This window comes from Chiroxiphia lanceolata, chromosome 4 (genome assembly GCF_009829145.1).
Source record: "Chiroxiphia lanceolata isolate bChiLan1 chromosome 4, bChiLan1.pri, whole genome shotgun sequence".
NCBI lineage: Eukaryota > Metazoa > Chordata > Aves > Passeriformes > Pipridae > Chiroxiphia > Chiroxiphia lanceolata.
Window position 1 is genome coordinate 1322451 of NC_045640.1, and position 13858 is coordinate 1336308.

At 45.5% G+C, this 13858-nt stretch overlaps 1 protein-coding gene across 5 annotated transcripts in view; it reads right to left on the reverse strand.

The window, feature by feature from the left end:
- Positions 1–13858, reverse strand: part of EXOC6B (exocyst complex component 6B) — a 344538-nt gene that overhangs the window by 27107 nt on the left and 303573 nt on the right. Inside the window, exon 23 of one of the 5 annotated variants that reach the window (XM_032685218.1) lies at positions 2759–2875. The exons of the other annotated variants lie outside the window; for them this stretch is intronic. Coding sequence (XP_032541109.1) covers positions 2837–2875 — 39 coding nt within the window. The 3' untranslated portion in view covers positions 2759–2836. Of the gene's footprint in view, positions 1–2758; positions 2876–13858 lie in introns of those variants that run through there. 5 annotated transcript variants of the gene reach the window in all.

A 13858-nucleotide genomic window follows, 5' to 3' on the forward strand; every position in this document is an offset into this window, starting at 1 on the left:
TTGGGGTTAAAAATGTTCTTTTTTGGTGCAAAGGGAGGGTTTGGGATGATTGATCCCAATGGGTGGAGTGGGATGGGATCCCAAAAAGTCCTGTCCTGGTTAAGGAGAAAGAGAAGAACAAAATTCCCATTTGGGGTTAAAAATGTTCTCTATTGGTGCAAAGGGAGGATTTGGGATGATTGATCCCAATGGATGGGGTGGGATGGGATCCCAAAAAGTGCTGCCCTGGTTAAGGAGAAAGAGAAGAACAAAATTCCCATTTGGGGTTAAAAATGTTCTCTATTGGTGCAAAGGGAGGATTTGGGATGATTGATCCCAATGGATGGGGTGGGATGGGATCCCAAAAAGTGCTGCCCTGGTTAAGGAGAAAGAGAAGAACAAAATTCCCTTTTGGAGTTAAAAATAATCTTTAGGAATGTTGGTGCAAAGGGAGGGTTTGGGATGATGGTTCCCAATGGATGGGGTGGAACAGGATCCCAAAAAGTGCTGTCCTGGTTAAGGAGAAAGAGAAGAACAAAATTCCCATTTGGGGTTAAAAATGTTCTCTATTGGTGCAAAGGGAGGATTTGGGATGGTGGTTCCCAATGGATGAGGTGGGATGGGATCCCAAAAAGTGCTGCCCTGGTTAAGGAGAAAGGGAAGAACAAAATTCCCTTTGGGAGTTAAAAATAATCTTTAGGAATGTTGGTGCAAAGGGGAGGTTTGGGATGATTGATCCCAATGGATGGGGTGGGATGGGATCCCAAAAAGTGCTGTCCTGGATGAGGAAAGGTTGAACAGTGTTGCCCAAACCTGATGTTTTCCCTGTCCCAAGGATCTGCAGCAGCTCAAAGTTGTTTTTATATAAACTGTGGGAATTTTAAATGTACCAGAAAACTGCTTGGGAAATATGGACGGGGGAAAAAAGGGAGGAAAATAAAAATAGAGGAAAAAAGGGAAAAATAGGAAGAAAAAGGAAGTAAAAAGAAAGGTGAAAAAAAAGAAAAAAAAGGAAAAAGAAAGGAAAGAGGAAAAAGAAAAAAGAAGGAAAAAAGAGAAATGAGAAATTAAAATAGAAAAATGAAAAGGCAAAAAAAAGGAAAAATGAATGTAGAAAAATGAGAGGCAAAACAAAAAGAAAAAGGCAAAAAGGAGAAAAGAAAATGAAAGAAAAAAAAGGAACGAAAAAGAGAGGAAAAGTGAAAGTAGAAAAATGAAAAGGTAAAAAAGAAAACAGCAGAAAGAAAAGGAAAAAAAAGAAAAATGAAGGAGGAAAAAAGAAGGAAAAAGAGGAAAAACAAAAATAGAAAAATGAAGAATAAAAAAGGAAAAAAAGAAAGAAAAAATGAAGGAGGAAACAAGAAGGGAAAGGAAATAGAAAAAAGAGAATAGGAAAACGAAAATGGAAAAATGGAAAAAGTGAAAAGAAAAATGAAAGAGGAAAAAAGGAGGAAAAAAGAAAAAAGAAAAAGGGAAAAAGAAAAAATAAAAAGGAAGAGAAGAAAAAAGGGAAAAGAGAAGACAAAGAATAAAAAAAATAATAGAAATAAGTAAAAGACATTTAATTTAGATGTAATTTCAGAGAAGGGGGATTTGCCAAATAGATGAAACCTCATATATGGAACCTTCACATGCTCAGGGACCTGCACCAGGATTTGGGCACCACAATCAGGGAACTGCCACTGGGATTTGGGAACCAGGATCAGGGATCTGCCAGTGAGATTTGGGCACTAAAATCAAGGACCTGCTACCTGGATTGGGACTCAGGTAACTGCCACGGGGATTTGGGAACAAGAATCAGGGATCTGTTATCAGAATTTTGGCACCAAACCAAGGCGGAACTGTCACTGGGATTTGGGCACCAGAATTAGGGATCTGCACCTGGATTTGGGCACCAGATTCAGGGACCTGCCACCTGGATTTAGGCACCAGAGTCAGGGTTCTGCCACCGAGATTAGGGTACCAAAATCAGGGACCTACCACTGGGATTTGGACACCAGACTTGGGGAACTGCCAGTGGAATTCAGGCACCAAAATTAGGGACCTGCCACCTGGATTTGGGAACCAGAGTCAAGGATCTGCCACCCAGAGTTGGGCAATAAAATCAGGCACCTGCCACTGGGATTTGGGAACCAGAATCAGGGATCTACCACCAGGATTTGGGCACCAGATTCGGGGAACTGCCAGTGAAATTCGGGCACCAAAATTAGGGACCTATCACCTGGATTTGGGAACCAGAATTAGGGACCTGTCACCTGGATTTGGGAACCAGAATTAGGGACCTGCCACTGGGATTTGGGCACCAGAGTCAAGGACCTGCCACCAGGATCTGGGCACCAAAATCAGGGACCTGCCACTCAGATTTAGACACTGGACTTCTGGCTCCAGGTCTGACAGAGCCATTAATTCCCGACTCCTTCAGCAAGTCCATGGATGGATAAACCTCCAAACCCAGCGAAGACCCTCCAGACTTTGTCCAGCACTCAAGCCTAAACTAAGCCCAGCTCAGCTTTAAGCCCAGCACTCAGCTTTGAGCCAAGCACCCCTTTTTCTGGGCAGTTTGAGCCCAAATCGAGGTACACGTGTTCCCTTTCCCGTTTTCCCGCCGTGTTATCCTGGCAGGAAGGAGCAGGGGCCGGGCCAAGGCGTCTGCTCAGCCTTCCCTGTGCTCCAACCGTGTTGGAGACAAATAAATTGCTCTTTATTTACACCAAAAGTGTTTACTTTCCTCTTCCCTTTTAATTTGATTGCTGTTTCATAGGAACATAAAGCAGAAACCCCGGATCTATTCCAGAGGCTCCCAACCAAAGGGCTCCTTGGAAACTTCCTTTGGGTTGGCGGAACGTTTTTTGTGGGGTTATGAACTCCTTAAACAAACAGCTGAGGTCATTGTTAGCTAAAAAAAAAAAAAAAAAAAAAAGGGAATTATTTAAAAGGAAATAAAAAGGCAGGACTAATGTTACAGCCAGAGTGGAAGCTGCTCCCAGGGAAAGGAGCCGGGATGGGGCATGGTAAAATCCATGGCAAAACCAGCAAGGAATCATGAGTGCCAGTGGCTTTCCAAGGAATTAAGATGATAAAACCTCATCAAAAGCTCGTTCTGGGAGAAGTGCCACCGTGTTTTGAGATCCCAACCCCAATTCCAAGGGTCGGTGCCCGGAGAAGAACTTTGTGGGGCAATAATCCAATCTCCTGATGTGGTGTCACAGGATAAGAGTGATCCCAGCTCTTCCAGGGGCCAGGGAAAATCATGGAGTGGTTTGGGTTGGAAGGGAGGAGAAGGAGAAGGAGAAGGAGAAGGAGAAGGAGAAGGAGAAGGAGAAGGAGAAGGAGAAGGAGAAGGAGAAGGAGAAGGAGAAGGAGAAGGAGAAGGAGAAGGAGAAGGAGAAGGAGAAGGAGAAGGAGAAGGAGAAGGAGAAGGAGAAGGAGAAGGAGAAGGAGAAGGAGAAGGAGAAGGAGAAGGAGAAGGAGAAGGAGAAGGAGAAGGAGAAGGAGAAGGAGAAGGAGAAGGAGAAGGAGAAGGAGAAGGAGAAGGAGAAGGAGAAGGAGAAGGAGAAGGAAAGGAAAGGAAAGGAAAGGAAAGGAAAGGAAAGGAAAGGAAAGGAAAGGAAAGGAAAGGAAAGGAAAGGAAAGGAAAGGAAAGGAAAGGAAAGGAAAGGAAAGGAAAGGAAAGGAAAGGAAAGGAAAGGAAAGGAAAGGAAAGGAAAGGAAAGGAAAGGAAAAAGGCAGAGGATTCTTGAGTGACCCTGTCAAAGGCAGCACAGGGATATCCATGAACTCAGACCCAGGGAGATCCCACAGGAGGGATGTGCTCTGTCTCTAACACACCCTCACCTACAGCAGCTCCAGCTGGGACATCCCAGCTGTCCAACTCCAGGAAAAGTTGGATCCAGGGAGCTTCTTGCACCGCTGAAACTTTCCTGTTTTCACAATTCCCCTTTCCCTGCTGCTGCTCATCTCCCCTTGCTCCTAACAAGCCTCTCTCCAAGCCTCATTTCTCATTCCTGCCTTAAAGCTTTCTCCCACTTTTCTTCTTCTCGCTCCGTGACTGAACCACCAGCTGGGGCTGATCCTCTTTTTTCTTTAAAAAAAAACCCAAAACAAACCACAAAACCCTTGTTTTCTGAACGGCCCAGAAAGCCCCTGAGCCTGCATGAATAAAATACGCTCTGAATTCAAAAAGAAAGGGAAAATTAAAAATAAATAAAAGCCCAGCCAGCTCGTGGCACGGGCTGAGCCTCTCCCGGTGCTCGGGCAGGAATTTTTCATGACATCTCATCACTTATTTAGTCGGCGGGTCAATGACCTTCCCTCACATCCTTCACCCCACTGATGGAGGAGCAGCACCTCTGCCCAACCCACACCCTCAGCCAGCCCTGGGAGAGGCAGGGAAAGCCTCCAGGAAATCCAGGGTTTGCTTGGAACAAAGAGTGGTTAAGGAACGGATGGTACGGCTGATCCATGGGAAGGTGGAGGGAGCGAAAATGAAAAGGAAAAATTAAACTCCTCGTAGGTTGAGAAGGAGGAAGGGCCAGTGGAGATGGAAATCAGGTGGGTTACTGATCAGATCAGGTGGGTTATTAATCAGATCAGGTGGGTTATTAATCAGGTGGGTTATTAATCAGCTGCTTGATCTGAGTCCTAAAGCAGGAGGGAAAACACCCCAGGATGGGCAAGGAGGGAAAGCGATGTTGCTTTGGGAATCATGGAATTATTTGGGTTGGAAAAGCCCTCCAAGATCATCGAGGCCAAGTGTTCCAAGGTTACCACTGCCCCACGTCCCCAAGTGCCACATCCACAGGGATTTTAAACTCCTCCAGGGATGGGGATCCACCACCTGTTCCAACGACTGACAACCCTTTCCGTGAAGAGATTTTCCCTGATATCCAAATTAAACCTCCCTTGAAGTGACGTTTCCTGTCACTTTTTCCCTGGAAGAAGAGCCCCAAGCCCCTCCTGGCTCCAACCTCCAACCTCCTGCTCCTAAAGCAGGAGGGAAAACACCCCAGGAGGGAAAGCGACGCTGCTTTGGGAATCGTGGAATTGTTTGGGTTGGAAAAGCCCTCCAAGATCATGGAGGCCAAGTGTTCCACTGCCCCATGTCCCCAGGTGCCACATCCACAGGGATTTTAAACCCCCCCAGGGATGGGGACTCCACCACCTGTTCCAACGACTGACAACCCTTTCCATGAACGAATTTTATCTCCCTTGAAGACATTTCCTGTCACTTTTTCCCTGGAAGAAGAGCCCCAAGCCCCTCCTGGCTCCAACCTCGCAGCCCAGGGACGGTGCTGTCGTGGGTGAGCCCGAAAATCCTCCAGGAGGAGCAAAGAAAGCCCAGCCCTGCTTCCAGAGGTGCTGAAAATCAGCAGCTTCGTTAAAAAATAAATTAATTAGACCACACAGTGTTTAAGGGTCAGGTCATTCCTGGAGTCACCTGGGGGCTCACAAAACCAACCACGTCCTGAGCGCTGAAGGGTTTCAGTGAACTCCAAGTTAAGCAATAAAAATATTAATTTTATATAAATTGGATTGATTGACTTTGATACGAGGATGGGCCATTCCCACTTGAACCTTATCCCATCTCCACAGCTCCCTTCCTGCTGGATTCTTGGGGTGTAACGAAGCGTGAGCACCTCTCCAGGGATAACACTCCCTGGACTTCCCCTCTTATCCTATTTCCATGAAACTTGGGAGGAATTTAATCACCCTCCACCCCTCGTGAAGTTTCAGTGACCTCTTTCCAGGAGTTTAAAGAGTGTTGGGAGGAGCAGAGGCAGGGGGGAAAGGAAGGAGTAAAAACTCCCAGTCCATGTGTGCCAGGGTCTGGTTTCCTTTGGAAAGGTTTAGACTGGATGCAGGATTAAATTATACTGCATTATATTATATTAAATATAAAAATTATATATAACTTCATGTGGTTATACATAAGATCATATAATGCTATTTATGTTTTATATTATGCATCATAAACTTATTTTATACATTCTATACTGTATTACATGGAACCATGGAATGGTTTGGGTTGGAAGGGACCTTAAAGCTCATCCTGTTCCACCCCCTGCCATGAGCAGGGACACCTTCCACTAGCCCAGGTGCCTGGACCCATTGCCATGGGTGGCCTCAGCCCCTGAGAGAGATTGATTGCCATAATCAATATCAATCAAGATCCAGGCTCAGAAACAGGACGAATCTGATTTTTTTCTTTTTACATATTTTTAGGAATAACTTCCTTGAAATCGGCACAGAGAAAAAAAAAAACAAAAAAAGGTAAAATTCCCTAATCTGCCTCAAAAGTCATTTAACTCTGGGAGACTGAGCAAGGCTGGAGTTATGGGGATAATTTAAGGCTGATAAGGATCTGACCCATCCTTTGTGGTTTCTGGAGGGTGAAGGGAATGAGTCTTCCCCAGCCTGTCTCCTCCTGGAGCAGGGATAGGGGAAGGGCTCCCTTCTCTCATTACTCTTCCCCCCCCCCCAAGGCCTCACCGTGGAGTTTACAATTTAATTTTCTGCATTTGTAATCTGGAGCCCTTGTGTACATAATGCCTAATGAAAAAGGCCTTTTTTAAATTAACGTGGTATTTGGGGGGGAAAAAAAAACAAAACACAAAACCAACAACCCCCACCCCACCCACCATGTGTTTCTGTTTCATTATCCAACTGCATTTCCAAAGGGGGGGAAAAAAAAAAATCCTCCTCCAGGAGGGCGATCGGGTTTAGTTGGCAGAGACATGGGACAGTCAGAAAACAGGGATATCCTTCCCAAATGTCTGCACAGCATCAAAAGGCCTCTGGGGACAACTCTTGCTGTGGATGGAGTTAATCAACCCCCTCCAGGACTCAGGGATCCTTGTGCATCCACCTCTCCCCTCATCCCTGTCCCTCTGCCTGCTGCTCGCTCCGAGAGTTATTCCTGAAGTCCAGAGGTTGGACTTGATGAACTTGGAGGCCTTTTCCAACGTCATGGTTCCATGGTTGTGTGATATGGAATGTGGATCTGTTAGAAGAGCCACTCTGCTTTTCTCTCCTAGATTTCCAGCTCCTTCCCTTATGGATGTTCCTCAAGAAAATGAGGCTTTTGTGGTTATTCCTTAATCAGTTTTATGCCTAAAAAGGGTCAATCCTTCAGCCTTGATCTCCCTAAATATAAATAGGGAAGGTTTGGGAAGGGAAGGTTTGGGAAGGGAAGGTTTTAGAAGGGAAGGTTTGGGAAGGTTTGGGAAGGTTTGGGAAGGTTTGGGAAGGGAAGGAAAGGGAAGGGAAGGTTTGGGAAGGGAAGGTTTGGGAAGGTTTGGGAAGGAAAGGTTTGGGAAGGGAAGGTTTGGGAAGGCAAGGTTTGGGAAGGAAAGGTTTGGGAAGGGAACGGAAGGTTTGGGAAGGTTTGGGAAGGGAAGGTTTGGGAAGGGAAGGTTTGGGAAGGGAAGGGAAGGTTTGGGAAGGTTTGGGAAGGGAAAGTTTGGGAAGGGAAGGTTTGGGAAGGTTTGGGAAGGGAAGGTTTGGGAAGGTTTGGGAAGGTTTGGGAAGGGAAGGTTTGGGAAGGTTTGGGAAGGGAAGGTTTGGGAAGGGAAGGGCTGACCACAAGTCAAACCATGGTATTAAGGGCATTATCCAAATATTTCTCAGACATTCCCAGTCTGGAGGTACCCCCCACCTCTCCAGGGAGCTCGTTCCAGGGTTGGAACATCCACTAAAGAAATGCTTCCTGATGTCCAGCCTAAACCTCCCTTCCCTCAGCTTTGAGCCATTCCCACGAAGAACATGGAGCATCTGGGGCCGGAGGGATCCCTGGAACAGCTTGTCCAGGACATCATCAGCTGGGGTTTAGGTGTCTCCAGAGATGGAGACCCCTGAGCTCCTCAGGGCAAGGACCTTCCCTGGTCCCTCAGAGCAAAGCCAAGCCCAAGCAGGAGCAAAGCTCAGCCCTGTCAGACACTGGAGAACCCGGATCTGGGAGACCTGCTGGCACCAGACTTCTCAAGGATGGCATTCCCAGGACAACAGCATTCCCAGGACAGCAGCATTCCCCGTGTTTCAGGGTTTCAAAAGACACCCAGTAAACCAACCATGAACCTCCAAGAGGGCACCAAACCAACCCCTTCTCCAATGGGGCCTTTCAAAAGCCACTTCCCTCCCTGCAGATTTTTGGGATGCTCACTTGTTATTCTTCCTCTCCTTCCTCCTGTTATCCCTGTGTTCCCTCCCTCCAGGCTTTTCCACAGCCCTGTTGCTTAATTTTTCTAATCCCTGCACCTCAGAGGGAGGAAGCCAGTCCTGTTTTCCTTATTAATCAGAAATCTCTGGCACTGACCACAGGGAAAAGCCTCCAAGAACACTGAACTCTCTGGTTCAGTGCATTCCAGCACAATGGAGCTACCAGCATCATGCAGAGCCCATTTAGTTTTGCAATTTTCCCCTGGAAATGCCTTCCAAGCACTTCCAGAAATCCTCTTGCTCCGCTCGGGAGACGCGGCAGGAACGGCCCAGAAAAGGGGGTTGGGTTTTTTTGGGAGCTCCCAAATTCCTCAAAAGTGCCAGGTAGGACACTGGATTGAGTTTGTAGATTTAAAGCTGAACCTTGATCACCTGCCATTAAAATGTCACTGGGAAGGAAATCCATGACCAGCAACATGAGCCCACCAGGAAGCGACTCTCCTGCTCCACTCTGCTCCCATGGGATCCCTCCTGGAATACTGAGCACGGTTCTGGTGCCACCAACAGCTGAAGGACATGGAACTGCTGGAGCAAATCCCAGAGAAGGCCATGGAGCTGATAAAGCTGGAGCAGCTTCCCTATGGAGCCAGGCTGGGAGAGCTGGGGGGGTTCCCCTGGAGAAGAGAAGGCTCCAGGGAGAGCTGAGAGCCCCTGGCAGGGCCTGAAGGGGCTCCAGGAGAGCTGGAGAGGGACTGGGGACAAGGGATGGAGGGACAGCACACAGGGAATGGCTTTTCACTGAAAAAGTGAAGAATTCCTAGCTGGAAGGGTGGGAAGGCCCTGTCCCAGGTTGCCCAGAGAAGCTGTGGCTGCCCCTGGATCCCTGGAAGTGTCCAAGGTCAGGTTGGAGCAACCTGGGCTGGTGGAAGGTGTCCCTGCCCATGGCAGGGGTGGCACTGGATGAGCTTTAAGGTCCCTTCCAACCCAAACCATTCCATGCTTCCATAATTCCATGATCTCAGCTGACATCCCAAGCTGGAGACAAGTTGTTCCATGGAACATCCTTCTCTGCACCAACAGCTCCCCTGGGATTTATCACCCCAGGGCTGAGCCAGGAATCATCCAGCACACCCACAGTTCTTTAGAAGCCTCTGGATATGGACAAATCCAGCTCCCCTGGGTGATGGATCCCCTCTGTTTCTCCAAAAAAGTGCATCTAAGGATATCCATGACGATCCTTCCATTTCCCAGAGGGGTTTTCCCATCAGTCAGTACAACCTAAGCACCCAAATTTCAACCATCATCCCTCCAGCGCCTTTTCCAGGATTATAAACACATTTTCCATCTCTTTTTTTTCCTTTTTTTTCTCAGCTGATCCAATGCCTTCTCCCAGCACTGGAGAATAGTAAACTGGTATAACTGGGCTCTCCACCAGTAAGGAATAACAAATGGAAGGGTGAATTCCTGATGGGATAGAAATAAGAGATGGAGAAGGAGATGGAGGTGGAAGCAGAGATGGGAGGAGGGCAAATATTTAGCTACTGATCCTGGACCATGATTGAGGCACAACCATGATCACCCCAGTCCAGAAACAGTCACCATGAAGTTTATATCTATGTATTTATATATATTTATATTTTTTATATCCATTTATATTTATTTACATATATTCATATGTATTTATATCTATTTATATCTATATTTATTTGCATCTATTTATATTTATTTACATCTATTTATATTTATTTTAATCTATTTATATGTATTTACATCTATTTATATTTATTTATATCTCTTTATCTGTCTCTGTATTTGCTCTACACCCAAAATTCAAGAGCTTGATAAAGCAGATAAGACAAAAAAATCAGCATCCACACCAAGATGGACAACTGAGACTCAAAGGTTGGCTGATGATCCCACATGTTCCCATCCAGAATCCATCCAGAACCTTCCCAAAATCCCAAAATATCCTAATTTAACCTTATTACTCTCCATGTGAGCAGCTCAGGAGCATCATTTCGGTTGCTTGCACTGAGCAAAGAGACACCAAAAATTAAAGGTACATTTCTAAAGAGACGCCAAAAATTAGAGGTATTTTTGTAAATAGACCCCCCCAAAATTAAACGTATTTCTGTAAAGAAACTCCAAAATTAAAAGCATTTTATAAAGAGACACCAAAAATAAAAGATATTTTTGTAAAGAGACCTCAAAAGTTTTTGTAAAGAGACCCCAAAAATTAAAAGTATTTCTGTAAAGATATCCCAAAATTAAAGGTATTTCTGTAAAAATACCCCCAAATTAAAGGTATTTTTACAAAGAGACCCCCCAAAATTAAAGGTATTTCTGTAAAGAGATCACAACAATCAAGGGTTTTTTTGTAAAGAGACTCCAAAATTAAAGGTACTTTTTTAAAGAGACCCCCAAAATTAAAGGTGTTTTTGTAAAATACCCCAAAAGTCAAAGGTATTTCTGTAGAGACCCCAAAAATCAGAGGTATTTCTGTAAAGAGACCCCAAAAATTAAAGGTATTTTTGTAAAGAGATCTAAAAAAATAAAGGTATTTGTACAAAGATGCCCCAAAAATTAAAGGTATTTCTGTGAAGAGACCCCAAAAATTAAAGGTATTTCTGTAAAGAGACCCCAAAAATTAAAGATATTTTTGAAAAGAGACTCCGAATTAAAGGTACTTTTGAAAGAGACCCCCAAAATTAAAGGTATGTCTCTAAAGAGATTAAAAAAAAATAAAGGTATTTCTGTAAAGAGACCCCAAAAATTAAAGGTATTTCTGTAAAGATACTCTAAAAATTAAAGGTATTTTTGTAAAGAGATACTCAAAATTAAAGGTATTTCTGTAAAGAGACTCCCAAAATTAAAGGTATTTTTGTAAAGAGATTCCCAAAATTACAGGTATTTCTGTAAAGAGACCCCAAAAATTAAAGGCATTTCTCTAAAGAGATTAAAAAAAAAAAAGGTATTTTTGTAAAGATATCCCCAAAATTAAAGGTATTTCTGTAAAGAGACGCAAAAAATTAAAGGTATTTCTACAAAGATGCCCCCAAAATTAAAGGTATTTTTTTAAAGACACCCCCAAAATTAAAAGTATTTCTGTAAAGAACCCCCAAAATCAAAGGCACTTTTGTAAAGAGACTCCCAAAATTACAGGTATTTCTGTAAAGAGACCCCAAAAATTAAAGGTATTTCTGTAAAGAGATCAAAAAAAAAAAATAAAGGTATTTCTGTAAAGAGACTCCCAAAATTGAAGGTATTTCTGTAAAAAGATATCCCAAAAATTAAAGGTATTTCTGTAAAGATACCCTCAAAATTAAATGTCTTTTTGTAAAGAGACCCCAAAAATCAAAAGTATTTCTGTAAAAAGACCCCAAAAATCAAAGGTATTTCTGTAAAGAGACCCTAAAATTAAAGATATTTTACCTACGTAACGCTGAGAGATTGTTGTGGTTTTCCAAATTCTGACCCAAATCCTGTAAAATTTGGGTTCTTTATAAAAACCACTCCACCTGGGAGCTAAAGCACCCTCTGCATTCCCATCAACACCTCCTTTTCCCTTTGGAATTCGCCTCTGGAAGGGTGAGCCAGTCCCTGTTCTAAACTCAGCTTTGAGTTACTGCGGCAGCAAATTGCTGTTTATTATAAAAAAACACCAAAAAATGGGAATTTTGTTGGGATTCAAGTTCCCACCCCTTTCAGTTCAAGGCTCTGTGACTTCCCGACCTTGTTCTCCCTCCATGGCACCAATTCCAAAGGGTGTTACTCCCCTCGTTGGTTTTTTTCCCGGTTTTCCGCTCGTTCCTCCTCTCACCTCCCAGGGAAGCACCGGAAGATTCCTTCTGCTTTTCCAGGGTCTCTGATCCGAGCCTAAAACCCCCTCCCTGCCTGGATTCCCGGATCCCTCCCTGCATCCACGGCCTGTTTCTGGGGATTCCATGTGCCCTCAAATAACGGGAGTCGGGAATTGGGTTACGGGGGAGGGCGAGATGGGTTTTGCTCTCAAAGAGAAACCCTTCAAGCCCAAGAAATCTGGGAAGAACCACAGAGGTGGAAAACAAGAGCACAGAGATGGAAAACAAGTGTCTTCCACTCCACGTTGCTGGTGGTGCTTTTCTGGGGAATATCCAAGTCCCAGGGTGGAAATCATGGAATCGCGGAATCTTTACGGTTGGAAAAGACCTCTAAGATCATCGAGTCCAACTGTCAACGCAGCACCACCACTGACCCATGTCCCCAAGGGCCACATCCACATGGAATTTGAATCTCTCCAGGGATGGGGACTCCAACACTGCCCCGGGCAGCTGTGCCAGGGATGGACAACACTTTCCAGGAAGGAATTTTCCCTGATGTCCAAACTAAACCTCTCCTGGCACAGCTGGAGGCCGTTCCCTCTCCTCCTGTCCCTTGTTCCCTGGGAGCAGAGCCCGAAGCCCCCTGGCTCCAACCTCCTTCCAGGGAATTTTAGGGATCCAGAAGGTCCCCCCTGAGCCTCCTTTTCTCCAGGCTGAGCCCCCCCAGCTCCCTGAGCTGCTCCTGCTGCTCCAGACCCTTCCCAGCTCCATTCCCTTCCCTGCACACACTCCAGCCCCTTGTCATGGGGGACCCAGAACTCCCCCCAGAATTCCAGGTGTGGAGGAGATTTGCTCCAGCTCATCTCCCAGGAATCTCCCAAAGATGGATCCACCTGATGGATCCAACATCAGTAAGGAAGAAACCAGGACATTGGGGTCTCTGCCCAAGGGAGAGGATGGAAAGGGCACCAGAATCAGGGACCTGCCACCTGGATTTGGACACAAGACTTGGGGATCTGCCACTGGGATTTGGGCATCAGATTTGGGGATCTGCCACCTGGATTTGGACACCACGATCAGGTACCTGCCACTGGGATTTGGGCATCAGATTTGGGGATCTGCCACCAGGATTTGGGCACCGAACTCAGGGGGCACCTCCACCTACCCAAGGAATTCCAAACACCTCATGACGTTGTTTATGAAAAATAATCTCCCTTTAAGGACCCCTCTGGCCCAGCAGATTTTGCTGTGATTTCATAGTCAGTGTTTTTGGTCCTCCAGATGTCCGAAATTGTCCTTTTGGGTTTATTTTATCTATCCCATAATGTTGGTACCAGGGACAACCCAGCCTCGACCCTGAGCTCCAAAAAGGAGTAGCTCATTAACAAGTGGAGGGTTTTTGCAGTCATTCATGGTATTGTTTGACCTGGTTGTTAATAATGAATTAATTAACTGAGACTGCCCCTCAGCAGGTTGAATCCTTCAGGCTGAATCCTTCAGGCTGAGAAGATTCCAGGAGCCTCCCTGATGGAAGTGCCACCCCCTGACACCATCACACCCTCGTGTCGGGAGCTGACAACAGGTTGAACCCAGGTCATTGCCACCACGTAAGAGCCCCGTGACCTGTTTCCACTCAAACAGGGGGATCACCCAGGAGGAATTAAAGTAATTAATTAAATTAATTAATTAAATTAATAACCAGCACAATGCTGGTGGAGCTTCTACTGACACCGGGGAGCTGCAAAGCAGCCTCGTGGTTCAACTTCTCGACGTGATCCAGATCACCTGCGGCTTAGAATGCTGCTGATCCCAGAATCCCAGAAATGTGCCAAGTTGCAAGGGACTCACAAGGATCATCCAGTCCAACCCCTGGCCCTGCACAGGCCAAAAAAACCAGGACCTGAATTAACTTCAGAGCCACCACA